The sequence below is a fragment of the Penicillium taxi genome (assembly GCF_028828555.1).
Source record: "Penicillium taxi strain IBT 34144 chromosome Unknown utg000002l_segment0_segment0, whole genome shotgun sequence".
NCBI classification, from domain to species: Eukaryota; Fungi; Ascomycota; class Eurotiomycetes; order Eurotiales; family Aspergillaceae; genus Penicillium; species Penicillium taxi.
In genome coordinates this window covers 2471883-2486760 of record NW_026643204.1, presented here as the reverse complement: position 1 = coordinate 2486760, position 14878 = coordinate 2471883, and the positions used below count along the sequence as shown (strand labels likewise).

At 45.0% G+C, this 14878-nt stretch overlaps 3 protein-coding genes across 3 annotated transcripts; 1 reads left to right on the top strand and 2 right to left on the bottom strand.

Moving 5' to 3' along the window:
• Positions 1–4299: 4299 nt before the first annotated feature.
• N7495_002839 (uncharacterized protein) lies at positions 4300–8171 on the top strand (the record flags this gene model as incomplete). The annotated part of the gene is made up of 3 exons (XM_057205508.1): positions 4300–4621; positions 4677–4912; positions 4968–8171. The coding sequence occupies 3 exons, from the start codon at positions 4300–4302 to the stop codon at positions 8169–8171; spliced, it is 3762 nt and encodes a 1253-aa protein (XP_057066115.1).
• Positions 8172–10693: 2522 nt separating this feature from the next.
• N7495_002838 (uncharacterized protein) lies at positions 10694–11565 on the bottom strand (the record flags this gene model as incomplete). The annotated part of the gene is made up of 3 exons (XM_057205507.1): positions 10694–10827; positions 10869–11164; positions 11318–11565. The coding sequence occupies 3 exons, from the start codon at positions 11563–11565 to the stop codon at positions 10694–10696; spliced, it is 678 nt and encodes a 225-aa protein (XP_057066114.1).
• A 339-nt stretch (positions 11566–11904) lies between these two features.
• N7495_002837 (P-loop containing nucleoside triphosphate hydrolase protein) lies at positions 11905–14739 on the bottom strand (the record flags this gene model as incomplete). The annotated part of the gene is made up of 9 exons (XM_057205506.1): positions 11905–12341; positions 12390–12469; positions 12525–12693; positions 12754–13231; positions 13281–13388; positions 13444–14349; positions 14405–14443; positions 14497–14628; positions 14695–14739. The coding sequence occupies 9 exons, from the start codon at positions 14737–14739 to the stop codon at positions 11905–11907; spliced, it is 2394 nt and encodes a 797-aa protein (XP_057066113.1).
• Positions 14740–14878: the final 139 nt, after the last annotated feature.

Here is a 14878-nt window from a genome sequence, read left to right as displayed (position 1 = left end):
AGAAGGAATCACGCTATCCCAAAAATAGCAATGTAAAAAGTTGTCCATAATTAGAAAAACCCAGCACGAACCGGCCAAAATCAAGGAGCAGTACATTGCCTAACGCGCGAGAGGTGCCTACATCGCGACCGTCTCACAGCCAGAAGCCGCGTTTAACTTGAGTCACGCAGCTCAAATCATCAACCCAACAGCTGATGATGCAAATAACCTGGATAAGCGGTTATCATAGCAGATTCAAAATACAGCGAGAGGATTATCATTCATACCATTACAACGCGAATCACTCCAAATATTAGCATTCGTGGATGCATCGTTCGCAAATAACCCGGACCTCACATCGCAAATTGGCTTCGTTATTGTCCTTGCAACCCCAGAAGCCGAGGGCAAAAACGCTAACATCCTACACTAGGCATCCGTTAAGTATAAGAGGGTCACCCGGAGCGTGCTCGCGTCAGAGCTATACGTAATAGCCAATGGTTTTGATGCTGCTATCGCCATCAAAACGAGCCTAGACCGGATACTGAATACCACCCTCCGACTCACCATTTGCACGGATTCGAAATCCCTATATGACTGTCTCGTGAAACTAGGCTCCACAACAGAAAAACGACTCATGATTGACGTGATAGCACTCCGTGAGGCATATGAGCGAAGATAAATGGAGATCCTCTGGATCGAAGGCGACTCCAACCCGGCTGACGCAATGACCAAGTCAAAGCCCTGCGACGCACTAACGAAGTTGATAGACTCCAACAGAATCAACTTGAAAACCGTCGAATGGGTCAAAAGAGAGGAAAATCTCTCCACATAACCCACCATAAATCGGGCATCACCCAGCGATGACAAACGGCCCTAAAAATATCATCGCCAACCACTTTCTTTCAACCATTTTTCGGTATCCAACATACTTCTTTCATACACCCATTCAATAACAATTCGGCGACGGAAACACCAGGCCATTTTTCCTTTCAGAAAACCAGATCACACGATACCGTTAAAGGAAAAATCCCTGATTTCCCCCGCATCAGACACGGAAATCGCCCTTTTTCCCAGAAATAAAAGAAGAGAAAAGCCCCCTTCTCCTTCTCCGTTCGTCTATCACCCGAACACTCCTCCACCTATTATCTGAAGACCCCAACTGCCGAAAACCTTCCTTTTCCCACAAGAACGCCACCCCCAGAAGCCACTATAAACCACCCGATCGATGGCCGGAAGGGTGACGAAAGCAAAAGGAAAGGGAGCAAGAGGACCTAAAAGAGCGAAAGCTGCAGGTCCAGTGGCAGGTCTAGCGGCAGGTCCAGCTCCAGCAGCAGACCCAGCCCCAGCCCCAGGAGCACCAGCAGTGCCAGCGGAACCCGCCATAGTATTATCGCCGACAACCCCACAGGCGATACCAGAACAGCCAAAGTTCATGACGTGTATTAGATGTATTGGACACGAAAACACAAACTAGGAAGGAGAAACATTTCCCACGTTCAACTGCCTTTTCGATACCATAGCCAGCAAGAAATGCAACCGATGCAGAGGGGCTAGCAAAGCCACATGTCACCCACCACTGTTCGGAATCCAATACAATAGCTGGACATTCCACACACTTATGGACTACGCCAGAAATGCAGACCCTGCCGCAACATATGCGAGTCAAGGACTATCGGCACCATTTAGCACACCGGGAGCAACCAACGCAGCGTTCACCTGGGCAGAAACCGCACCCGAAACAGCCCAGGCGGCAGCTGGCAACCTAATGATGGCATTCCGACAGCTAATCACAATCCACTCGACGGAATCGGGGATCGAAACGGACAAGAAATATGACCCAAAGCTCATCAGGGAATACATAGCCGTCCAGCGGGAAAAGCACAACGCCCAAATCAGACTCCTACCACATCCGATTCGCTTCCCGAACACCTTATGCAGACTGGAATCCTCAGAAGGAGGGTACACCATGTGGCAGTCCGCCATATTATCCTTTTTCCGGGAATTAGCAACGGCTCAACCTGCGAACGCCGCCGTTATCATGAATAAGGCAACAGAATACCATTTGCCATTCTGATCTCAGGGGATCAGTAAAATGCCGCCAGAGAGGACCACGGATAGAAGACGAAATGGAGACTGGCTTCTCTAGGAAAAGCCCACTTTCGTGTTGTCCACTTTTTATTATTTTTTTTCCCACTCACCACTTTCTTTACCCCGCACAAAGGCTGATTCTTCAACAAAAATCGGCCACCCAACAGATACAATATGCAGGGCACTCGGGGGCATATCGTGCACCTATCCACATTCATTTATTTTATCGATCCATGTATATAGCGACTCGAGATTTTAAAGTTGCTCCAGTGTCGGAACATGGATATTGCAATCATGCAATACCATAAACCCGGAACGGAACAAACAGACCCCCGAGTCACGGGGGAACAACTATATTAGGAACTCAAGTAGCTACATGAATCGAACACATTTCACACCACTTTGCACAACGTATATACTAAGAATCTAGGACGAACCATACCCTTTTCCAGTGTATATAGTGCAACGTGTGAACCCTGTCCTTTCAACGTAGTTGATCGACAATTTGAACTTCGGTTTTGTCATGAAGTACAAGCGCATCCCAGCGCGAACATTGAAAACCACTATCATTACTGAATGTAAAACCAGACACTTCAAGCTCAAGCCACTCCTCGGGCTACGTATTGGCTTAGAAGTTAGTGCTTGCACCGGAAATGACCAGAGAGTCACACTCTGGGATGCCCTTCGCTTTTCAAACACGGAACCAGGCACAGGTCAAGGAATACGATGTGAGCACAAAGTTGGTGATTCAGCCTGTATTGAATCATGCTGGACAAAATATTCCCCGTCCGATGACATCGATTCAACGATCAACCTCCCGAGAGATGCAACCAAAAAAAAGGATGATATCCGGCGCATCATCATCGATTCCATCATCGCTCTTGGAGATACAGGGCTTGATCACGAAGGTAACCTACAGGCTTACTGGCCATTCACCAATACTCGACGTTCCAGGTGTATCGAAGCATCCATGGGTCAAGAGTCTAATAACTGGCTTCCAGTGATCAACGATAGCAGGGATTTTGCTGTTGTCAGTCAGCGTTGCTTAATCTATAATCTTTCCCAACACAAAGAAAGCTGTCAGGCATTGACAACTTCGTCCTACCTGCAGCAACATAGCGTGAGACAGTTCTGTTAACTCATGTCGCGCTTAAAGTCAATAATCTCAGCACTGGCAATTGGTTGCAAGTGGGAGAAGCGACTCTGGGTGTGAAGGAGGTTAAACAAGATCAAAAAGTGGTCATTGCTTCTGTGAAGAGGTTCATGAGAGTTCTACATAGACATGGACCGATTAAGAAATACTTCGAGGATATAGATCCTGAGCTCACCCCTGGTTTCTCTCTCGTTGACTTGTTAATAACCTAATACAGTTAAATTCGAAATTGGCTTCCATGTTTTACACAGAGAAAATAGGTTCTAAAAAAGATCTCTTTGCGTGAAACTTGAGGTAATTCGATGAATTTTCTCAGTTTTCCTTCAATTTTGATAACTGAAAAACTATCGGGATGATCGGGAATGATGCACAGGGTAACAGGTATGGAAATGTACTCCAGGCGGCTTCAGCTGAGGCCACCAAGGGATTATACAGCTATTATTAGCTGAGGGTGCGGACATCCGCGAGGGCCAAGGGGAAACCGTGTAGTTAATGGCGGAGAGCGCTACTAAGAAGAAGCTCAGTGTGGATCATCATGGCACACTAACAATTATGTATAGGCAGTCTGGTGATAACGTACTCGAACCAGAGCCGGTGTGAGAGGCCGAGTCGCTCTTCGTGCAGGTAATAGTCTACTAATAGAGACTCAGCGCAGATATCCCGATACGCTGATGAGCATGACCAATCTCGCTATTGTAACAGGCTGGTGCCTGCTTTAGCATTCATGCCTGTGCCACTCATGCTCGTCACGTGCCACCCGCACCCGCATCCCTTATATTGCCACATGTCCATAGCTAGTCTCTCTCTCTTCTCTTCAAGCTTAATAAAGACAGTTTGTCGGCATCACTAGTTCTGCATTCAAGATTGGTATTAGCCCTTCGCAGCTATTACCTCAATAACTTTTTGTCATGCTGCTAAAGCCATCAACTTTCTACGAGATTGCTTAGCCCCGTGTGGAAGCTGACTAATAAAGCGAACTAGTGATTCTACCCCGCAATATGTCCCTCGAGCTTTTGCGCGTCCATGGTTCAGACCCAGCAATCTAGATCGGGCCCAACTCTGGCTAGCACTGCTCTGCGATGGGCTTAAGAAAGCTATTCAAAGGCCTACGTCCATCATATAGAAAAGATGCCTCACAATCTACGTCACCGTCGCCGTCTGTGTCAACAGCGTGTATCAACAAAAATGATACCAAAACAGTCGTGACTAGTAGTCAGACTCTACAATCAGGTGCTTGTATCTCTGATACCAATTTCACTACCAAGTACAGCATGCACAGGGACTTGTGGGATGAAGCCTACGCTGCTCTCGGCAGAGAAGACCCAAGATTAAATCAAAGATATGAAGAGATCTTGCTGTCTCAGGAGGATCGAAATGGGAAACCAACGTGGAATCATTTAGGTGAGCTCATATAATCCTACCACGAATTCTGACTTCTGATAGGACCGTGATTTAGCGCCCGATGGTTCATATCAACGGGAGAAGCAGCTACGGCAGATAGCAGAGAGCATGGTCGAAGAATTAGATCTGGCACAATGGCAACTCAGAATTGGTAGCCACTCTGTGGATGTCGGCGGTCGGTTCGATAAAGTTGTCAAGATTGTGGTTGCAGCCAAGGAATTCGTATCGTCGGCTGTTAGTTCAGAGCCTCATGCCGCATTAGCTTGGGCCGGAGTGTGCATTTTCTTGCCGGTATGTTCTAAAGCTGATGGATGAATTGTGATAACGTCTAATATTTTATCCCTAGCTTCTTTTAAATCCATCAGAACAGAAATCGGCTGTGCATGATGGCCTTGAGGCTATACCATTTACCGTCCACAGATTAAGGGTCATGGACAGACTAATCAGGCCAGGAAACGCTGGACTCACTCAGATTATCTATCAGAATGATAGCCTGGAGCTTGTCAAGGGCTTTGAAGATACAACTGTTGAGCTATATAAGACAATCCTCGAATTTCAGATCCGAATAATGAGGCAGTGTTCAGATAATTGGGCAAAACGCTACGGGCGTGATGTTTTCAAAGCCGATGACTGGACGAGTCTGACAAGTCGGATCAAGACTCTTGAGTTAAGGTGCACTGAAATCGCTCAAGATTTAAGTCGCGAACGGATCGAAAAAGCCCTTCAACTTAGTGAGCACAACATGCAGCGCGGTCTACAGGAAGTCCAGCAAGAGTTGGAGAAAACGACATGTGGCATTAGGCAGCAGACTATGATGCAATCTGCTTGGCGTCAGACTGACGAGGAGCGGAATTGTGTACAACTTTTTCGAAAATCTAATCCGTACGAAAATCAGAGAAACAGAACGCCAAAAAGGGTTTTGGAAACGGGAAAATGGTTCCTGGAGAACAGCAAATTCCTCGATTGGCGAGAGAACGAAGGACCTGATCTTCTTTGGTTGTCTGCTAAGCCCGGTTCAGGAAAGTCAGTCTTAGCAAAGACAATCATTGATGAAAGTCTGGCTACTTTGAGTCATCAGAAGCGGTCCGTGGTCTGTTATTTCTTCTTCAAAGATATCTCCCCGTACCAGAGGAGTGCATCCAGCGCCATATCTGCGATCTTGCACCAAATTTTCTCTGTGTTCCCATCTCTAGTGAAACACGCTCTCATGCCCTATGATTTGAATGGAAAAGATTTACTCCATTTGTTTAACGAGATGTTTGATATACTCTGTAAAGCAGCTGCTGATTCCAGCATCGGACAAGTTGTGTGTGTACTGGATGCTCTCGACGAATGTAGTGATGATGATCAATTCCTTCTGATCGAAGCAATCACCAATTTCTACCATGAAGCCAAGAATACTTCAAACATTGACAATCAGCCCAAGTTGAAGTTTCTCCTAACTAGTCGCCCTTATTCCCATATCCATTCGCATTTCCATGATCTTATGAAGGAGACCCCTACAATCCACTTGTCAGGGGATCATGAATCCGAAAAAATCAAAGACGAGATCGATTTGGTCATTGACACCGAAATTCCAAAGCTTGCTGCCGAAAGGGGATTCGACAAAGAAGCAACAAAATACCTTCTTGAGGAGTTACACGAAGTCGAAAACCGAACTTATCTATGGCTGAGTCTAATCATGGACGAGATTCGGCTCAGTGAGCGACCAGCCAATAAGCGAGAACTACAAAAAATTATCTCAGGCTTGCCGCGAAGTCTGATTGATGCTTACGAAGGAATCCTAAAGAGATGTCGCCACCCAGACCTTGCAAGACAGATCCTGTCTATCATCCTGGCTGCCCGGGAGCCTTTAACAGTCGATGACATGAAAATAGCCACTGCTCTTGCGAGTGACTTTGGATATTGCTCATATGAAGAAATTGGGATCGAACGGTCTGATGCATTTGAAATGAGAATCAAAAATGCTTGTGGTCTTATGGTGACTATTGACGACGGCTCTGTATTTCTTATTCACCAAACAGCCAAAGACTTTCTGACTGAGGCTAGCGGTGCTACTCGAAACAGTGAGAGTTGGAGACATAGTTTCAGTCCGCTGGATTCGGAAATATTACTCGCAAAAATTTGCATCACTCTGCTTTCTTTCACTTATTTTTCTGAAACTCCACTCACAATCGATAACGGCGATGATGAAACTCACAAGTTGATTTCTGAATATACCAAGAATAATCCTTTTCTCAAGTATGCAGCAATGAATTGGATGGATCACTCCCATGAAGCTGAGCTTGACAGCAATTTAGACTGGATGCTGTCGATGGTATCCCTTTGCAGCGTGAATAAACCGGTATTCAGGACATGGTACACAATTCACCAACGATTAGGTACGGGCTGGTTCCCTTGGAAGATGACAAGCTTGAATATTACCGCTGAGTTTGATTTTCCAAATGTGCTTGCTTCTTTTCTGGAAAGTGGTGAGGACCCAAATGAGCCTGATGGCTGCGGGGCAACACCGTTGGCGCGCTCTGTACAAAAATCTAAGAGAGCTGTGGCCCTTCTTTTAGACGCCAATGCAGACATTAATGCCCAAGGATGGGATGAACCCTGGCACTATGAAATCGATGACTCAGGCAGCGAAATTGAAGCCAAGCCGTTTTCAGGTACCCCACTGGTCATGGCTGTATTAAACGAAGACCTCGAAATGGTCAAATATCTCATCAAACGTGGAGCGAAGATAAATTTTCCTTCACATAATTCCCTAACGCCGCTTTACGCAGCATGCATCCAGTATATTATCAATGATGAATCAGAATCAAGAGAGGTTCTCAGTCTGCTGCTTCGCTCTGGGGCGAATGTTTGCTTTGAGCTCAGAGAAGTTGATGGTCAGCTAGGGATGACAGCCCTCCATTTTGCAGCTGAGTACGGCGACCCGTCAATTTTATCGATCCTTCTCAGCTCGGAAACTGCAGATGTCAATTTCCAGCTTCGGAAATTATCGAGCAATGTTTTAATGAAAGACAATGATCCAATCAAAGGCCAGTCAAGTGTCGATGAGCCAAGAAGTTCAAGCGATCAGGGCACTTTATCACAAAATGGCTTTGATTCCGACAGTGAAAAAGAGACCAGTGGATCTAATAAGGATAAAGATTCAAAAGCTGATAGTGAAGCTGATTACAAGGCCCTCACACCAGACAATGTTTCCAGCCCTAGCTTCAATCGTGATAGCCATAAATCTGACTCATCTGAGTCAATCGACCTGTCTCAAAATTATTTAGTAGGGGCCACTCCCTTACATCTCGCAGCGAGAGCTGGATTGGTGAAGAATGTCAAGCTTCTTCTCGAGCATGGAGCCGATCCGCATATCGAAGATTCTGATGGCTATACAGTCTTCGATTTAGTGTTTAGAATACTCCCGACTGTCGGCATTGGCGATGACAATAGCTCCCCTCTTATAAAAGCGCAAGCGGAAATGACAGACTCGCTTGCAAAATATGGTCAATTTTCCTCGGACAGTGAAGAGTCCCTCAGTGGAGTTACTTCTACAGACGGTTAATTGGTTTTCCTCTAAAGGGTTATCAGGCACTGTTAGCACGGCAGCTTTGAGATCATCCAGCGCAGCTGAATTATCTCGGACATAGTCGTAGGAGATGATCCCAGGCTAAATGTGTCGAAAACTTAGATGATTTAGGGATTCGACGTGATGTTTTGCTAGACCGTCCAATCAAGCCGCTGGTGTATGAGACACCGAAGGATTTACAATATTTGAATCTTATCATTAATAGGTTCCACTGCGCACAAACTAGATGAGGCTCCATCGCAATCTATATACACAATTGAGTATGAGCAGTCGATGTCTAATTAAAGGACTTCATTTGGATATGTTGACGCCTGTCCCGAGACGTCACAAGACGGTTCCCGATAACAGAAATGAAGTAACCATAAGTAAGATGGCAGATTTCAAGATTCCAAAATCCCCTTCTTCAGTGAAATATCATCATCCTAGAAAGGGTTCGAAACTCTTCTACTGCCATACTTTGATGAAAGTCTGTACGAGGCTGTTTCCCTTGTAGAAGTCGGCAGGCTAAAATGATTGTCAGTACGGTCTCCATGTCTTCTTACTTACAAGAAGACGATTGCGAGTATAGCGAAAATGATGACTACACCCCCTAGGGTGCTAACAATGGGTTCAATCTCAGTAATGTTCTTCATTGCGACGATGGGGAGATGTTGAATAGATGGAGATTAGATGAGTAGAGGTCAAATGGATGGAGGTAAAATGGATAGGAGTAAAACACAATGGATGACAAAAAAAGGGAAGAGGACGGGAGGAGAGGAGAGAAGTCTACTAGGCATACTAAAGGTAGAAAGGAACGACGATGCGGGAGAAAAGAGGCTCCCACAGACATGTTATTCTTGTCCCGTATATGCTATAGGCACCTCATCCTTCTGAAGTAAATTTGTGTCCAATTCCATCTCGAAGTCAAATACAAAAGAAAATTTGGGCTGTTGCTCAATACCCCTCTTACTTCTAACATGTTGGGACTGATCAAAAAGGGACTGACCAAGAACTTTCTGATGCATGAAGCTCTCGATATAGGATATCGCATGTGGCTAGGGCATCAGTGTCCCAATCTAATTATTACAATATTTTTCCCGAAGCCTCATCGTCAAAATAGCTCGTCCTTTTTAGTATGGAAAGCACTTGGAATAGCTATGGCGGCTATGCAGCGCTCGGAAGTTCCCTGTACTCAATTATTTGGGTTGACTTAAGGTTAACTAAAGTTTTTCGCTGGTGTTACCCATCTTACCTTGGCCTGATCTCGTCCGAAACGAAGGGGCCTTCGTCGTTATCTCTGTTCTCACCATCAAATAGTTCAAAGGGAAATAGTCCTATCTATAATATTATCTCAAGATCGGAGATCCCATTCAGTTGTTTAGGTAGAAGCATAAAGAAACGGCAAAAAAAAAACTTCAAAAAACATACAACAATCAGAATTTGCATGTGGTCACCCTATCACTAGGGGGGTTGGTGGGATGTACTACATCCTAATTCATTATCCGATCAGTGTCAAAAAGTGGGGGACATGAGAACATCTGTGGTGTTCCCACGGTGGGAATTGATACACCCCAAAAGTTTTTACTACAGCCACGCCAAAACCAAGCTTATATCACCCCATCAAAAACATAATAGCCCTTAAAGTAAATCCCATACGAACGGATCAACCCCATACACCATAGTAAACTCGAATAAGTATATCTCAACAACCACAGCGGAAACATATTTTCGGCGCTTTAATATCTCTGTCTCAAACATTATTTGAACGCAGAATCTACTGATTACATCCGAACGCATTAATCCTAATTCGTCTTAATACTAGAGCTTCTTCCAATCCTGGGGCTCGTTAAGGGCTATATGGCAGAATTCTTACAGAATTCTTCTACCGAATCACAATGCTGCGGGGCGTACAGTAACACTTACTCATGGGCATCTGGAGACTCAAATCAGATTAATGAAATTGGAATTATGAATAAGAAACGGGTATAAAAATATTTGTGAAGTTGAGTTGTTTCTATGGAGTATGGGTCAACTATTGTCCCGCGGCCTGGTCTAGAATATAGACTACGACGGAGAAAAATCGGTTTGGCGCACAGTTAGATTCAGAATTGGCTTCTGTTGGAAAAACTGGGAGATGCATTTTGGTGTTCCTTGGTCAGTGAATGGGCGAATCATACCACCCGGACATGGCTGATTTCCTTACTTGTGGATATAACTTCTAGCTTGGATTAATTCGCGGTGTTCGAGCCTTGCCCTAGTTTCTGAGACTGACTTATGATATTTATCATCTCAACAGTTCTTATGTCTTGACTTCAGAGTGCTGTTTATAGATCTGATCTTAAATCTTATGAATCGGCGAACGAAAAAATCTTAGTAAAGAAGGAGAAGTAATTAACTACTGACAAGCTGAGAATTTTGTTAAACGGGGGCATAAGTAGACTTCAAGTAAAAAAGATTTGAAGTAAAGAAAATATGGGTGCATAGGTAGACTTCACGTAAAGAAGATATTAGCCAAAAACTCAGAAATCACTCTCGTCGTCGACATACTCGTGGTGACGGGCAAAATGCTCGGCCTCTCTCCGCCCTTCTGCCTCTGGGTCGTCGCTGACATACTCGTGAAAGTGGGCAAGAAGCTCGGCCTCCATCCTCTCTGCTGGCTCTGGGCCAGCCAGGATTTCACCAACCATGTCAGACCTATCTGGAAGTCAAATTCCCAGATGGGCTCCGTAGCTCCCTTCAAGTTCTTTAGGAGAGTCTGTTGCCAGTGCCAACGGAGAAGGTCATTTGATACAGCGTTTGGATCTACTCGGGTTCGGCAGAAAAGAGGGAGAACACGGCCATCAATTCCATCTTCGTTATTCGTGAACTCGTAAATCTTGTAACCATCGTCGGGGTTAATAGAGATATCATTATCGTTAAAGGCTGCGTGGAGATCGCTACGCATACATGATCCATTTTGCATTGAGTTGATATAGGCGCTATGAGCGCCACTAGACACATTACTGATATAGCGATTGAAATCCTTTTCCCGCCAATAGCTACCACGTGCAAGAGGAAAGATATGGGCAGCCTGGTATTGGGTCCAATTCTACTTGGCAGGAGGAAGATTGGCTGTCGTGTTGACCCGACCAGACATAACACACATCTGATCTCTTTTTCTAACAGCTTTGTAAAACGCTTTTAGACGGGGCGTAGCTCCGGTGTTATTTCCTGATGGAATTCGTCGCTCCCGCACCTTGTCGATCAGCTTGATTGTTGAACCCTCGGCGGGAAAGATATCATAGTCGCCGGGTGCAATAAGTTGCCGAGTCGCGAAGGTATGGGCTCCATCCTCACGTGAAACGATGGTGAGTTCAGCTGGTGGTTTAGAGGGAATGATAATCTTTATCATATCGATAAAGGCTGAGTGAGTGAGGTTCCCATGTTGAGGTACTGAACCAAAGTCCTCTCCGGTAATACCATATATTACGAAGCCATTTTGAAATAAAGAACACGCATAATGGGCTTATTTACCACACGCTCTTCTCTTCTCCACCCTCTTCTCCGATCCCGCTGAGTCAGCTAAGCTGACTTAGTCTACCTATCAAAAGCATACGATCAACATGAAGATTGGGAGGAATAGTTAAGAATATATAATATATTGAGACTAAAGATACCCTACAATATTATAAACCACCTGACTTGCGAATATGCGAAAATTCGTGCCGAGCTCTACTCCAAACTCTCAACATCATTTGATCATCGACTCTTGGGACCTGATGTACCGGTCATACTGCACATTGAAGTCAAGCTTGAAAAGGCGCGTATTCTGAACAATAGGCTTAAGATGCTTCTTGGAAAGTTTTCCTCTGCCTTGCCCCCGCTCGAACTCTGCTCTTGCCGATCCAAGGGCAGTTGTGACAATATTCCTGATTTGACGGCCGTCAAATCCGGAATTGTACACATCTTCCTTAAGCCAGTCAAGGATGTCATCTAAGTCATCCACCAGGTTTTTGTCGGCAAGAGGCTGAAGGAAGCCTTTGAAAATAGCCTTCATTTGTTCCTGTGTGAGACTATTGTACTGAATGGCAAGGTGAATGCGTGAAGGGATGGCCACGTCAAACTGAGCAATTTGGTTCGTCGTGAGGAACACAATACCTTGGTAGTACTCGAGAACTCGAAGGAATACTTTGATGTTTAGTAAAAGAATTCCTAAGTTTTGCGTCATTGTCTTACCTGAAACGAGTGCGTTCTTATCAGTTGATGATGATGCGACACCCTTTCCACGGCTTTCAAGAAATACATCGGCCTCATCACTAGAAATAGGTATTAGGACGACCAGAGCAAAAAAGACAAACCACGACTGCTTACATCAACAGAATAGCTTGCCATGTAGCGGCTAGACTGAATATTTTAGAAAGATTGGATTCAACATGCTTGGCCTTGGTGCCCACGTCGGCGACACTAACCGAGAAGAGAGGCTTTTGTGTCGCGACAGCAATAGTTTCAGCCGTGGATGTTTTCCCCACGCCAGGAGGGCCTCAATATATAGTCAGCAAAGCAAAGACACCATACAGTGGAGTAGAGAAAATTGCCGTACCGTAGAGAAGAATGACTAGACCTTTCCCCTTTCCTGGGATGATATCATCAACTTCGAGACCACGTTCTCCTTGGCTCGCAGACTGTGATACCGATGAGGTGTGGCTTTTCACAAGATCATAAAGCAGACTTTTGGTCCCATCATCAGCAAGTTGCAGGCGAGAGTGCCAAGCGTCGCTAAAATTATTCTTCGGAATGTCTTTGATAAGAGTAACTTGTAACTGCGCCCATTCCTTTTCCTTGAGAATATATCCCAACACGCGGGGCGGGAAGAGCAGGTATTGTTCTTCGTCTAATATTTTCTTCTGCGGGTTGTAGTCAAAAGATTCTCTATATTTCGTTGCCAACTCTTCATTGTTTCGGCAATCTGAGCACGCGCAAGGTGGATCCATTAGACTTGGCTCAAGCCCCCCATTGCGTGCATTCGAACTTCCATATTCAAAATAGGATAGGTAATCAACTATGACCCTGCCATCTGTCTATAATACAGTTAGCTGCCTGATGGGCTTATTCAGCGACAATACTCACGCTGGACGGCCTTGCAACCGGGGCAAAAAGTGCTTCATCTATAGAGTTATATCTCCACAATCTGCGATGTAGCCGCGATGCAGTGAAGGATCTGGTATCGCTGTCATCCTATCAAAAAGTCAAAGACTCTTCCTTCAATGTTCAAGTGGGAGAGCTAGCATACCTCAGCTTCTTGGGCCATCCTACTGAAGCCTTTTCTTTCCAAGATTGTATCACCTTTGTAGTCAAATAGGCGCGGAGAACCTTCAGCAGAGCACAGCTTTTGAAACTCTCTGCCACGCTCAATCAACTCTTCTTTCACATGGTTGTATTCAGGGTGGTGCTCAAATGGATAGTAAGGCAAAGCTGCAAGGGGTTTATATCCATCATATTGTTCAAATACGATCATAAATGGTGTTCGCTCAAATTGAGCTCCAGTCCAATCGTATGTCCAACAGCTCAGCTTCCAGGGATGGGATCGCAATTGATTGTCATCCTCTTCTGGCCATGTTACTATGTTGTCTTGAACGATGAAAACTTGATGCTGGTTTTGGAAAGGCTTGCCATAAATCAAGCTTCCTGGTGGGAAAATGGTCCACAGATCACAAAATTGAATCCTTTGGTGTTCGAGAATCGTCTTCCGTTCTTTGAAATACTTGTCCAATTTACTATCACCCGATGAACCATTTGATATGTGATTAAGAAGAAGTTTCAAGTCATCTCTGGCTTGCTTGTCTTTTTCATTCTTCGGTTCTTCGACGGAAGCAGCTCGGAGAACATCCCATTCAAATACGATAGCCTCATATGGTGAAAACAGGGTAACGGGTGACCCGCGAAAGACGTGATAAGGATAGCCACCCAAGTGCTGTTGCAAGAGCTCCCACAAGTCGAGATTGATGATGTCTATTTCAGACATGTCATTTGAATCAGAAAATTTCTTTGGGACTGTTTTCTTCAAAACAAAGGCGATGTCGGAGTCAGTTTCTGTGTTGGATTGAGGGGTATCGCTCTCGACCTCCTCGCGTTCACCGGTGTCAGGGTTATTGACCATCTTGAGTAATTTGACTCGAGATTTGGGGTTAGCCTTGCCCTGCCCGTATTGATTAGCTCTGGAGCTTTCTTTTGTGAAATATCAAGGCACCCACCTCATTGGTTGCTTTCTCATCATTTGAATTCACTTGGGGCTTTCAGATTTTAGCTTAGCAATTCCGAACATGCTAGTGCAAACGCGTCATACATTGAGGTCCTTTGTCTCAGTAGCCTGAATCTTGCTTTTATTCGAGCTTTCTTTAGGCTCCGATAGCAGGTTATATTTCGCCTGAAGCTCTGAAAACTGCTTTTCAAGGGCAATCAGCCTTTCCCCTAAAGCCTGATGTAGAGATTAGTCCAAAGTCGCCTCTTGGCTGGTGTACCAGTTTGGAATTAGGTTTCTTACGGACGCCAAAGAAGCTTCAGTCGAAGTTTCCATATCTAGAGCCATCTCACGCTTCTTTCGATAGCCCGAATTCGCCGCAAAATAAAGGAGTTGCTCGGAAATCTGTTTGATCGGTGAGCTCTGGAAATCCTGGTCCTGCTTTTAAATCTTTTAAAGTAATCCCCCTGGTTCCAAGACCAGAGAC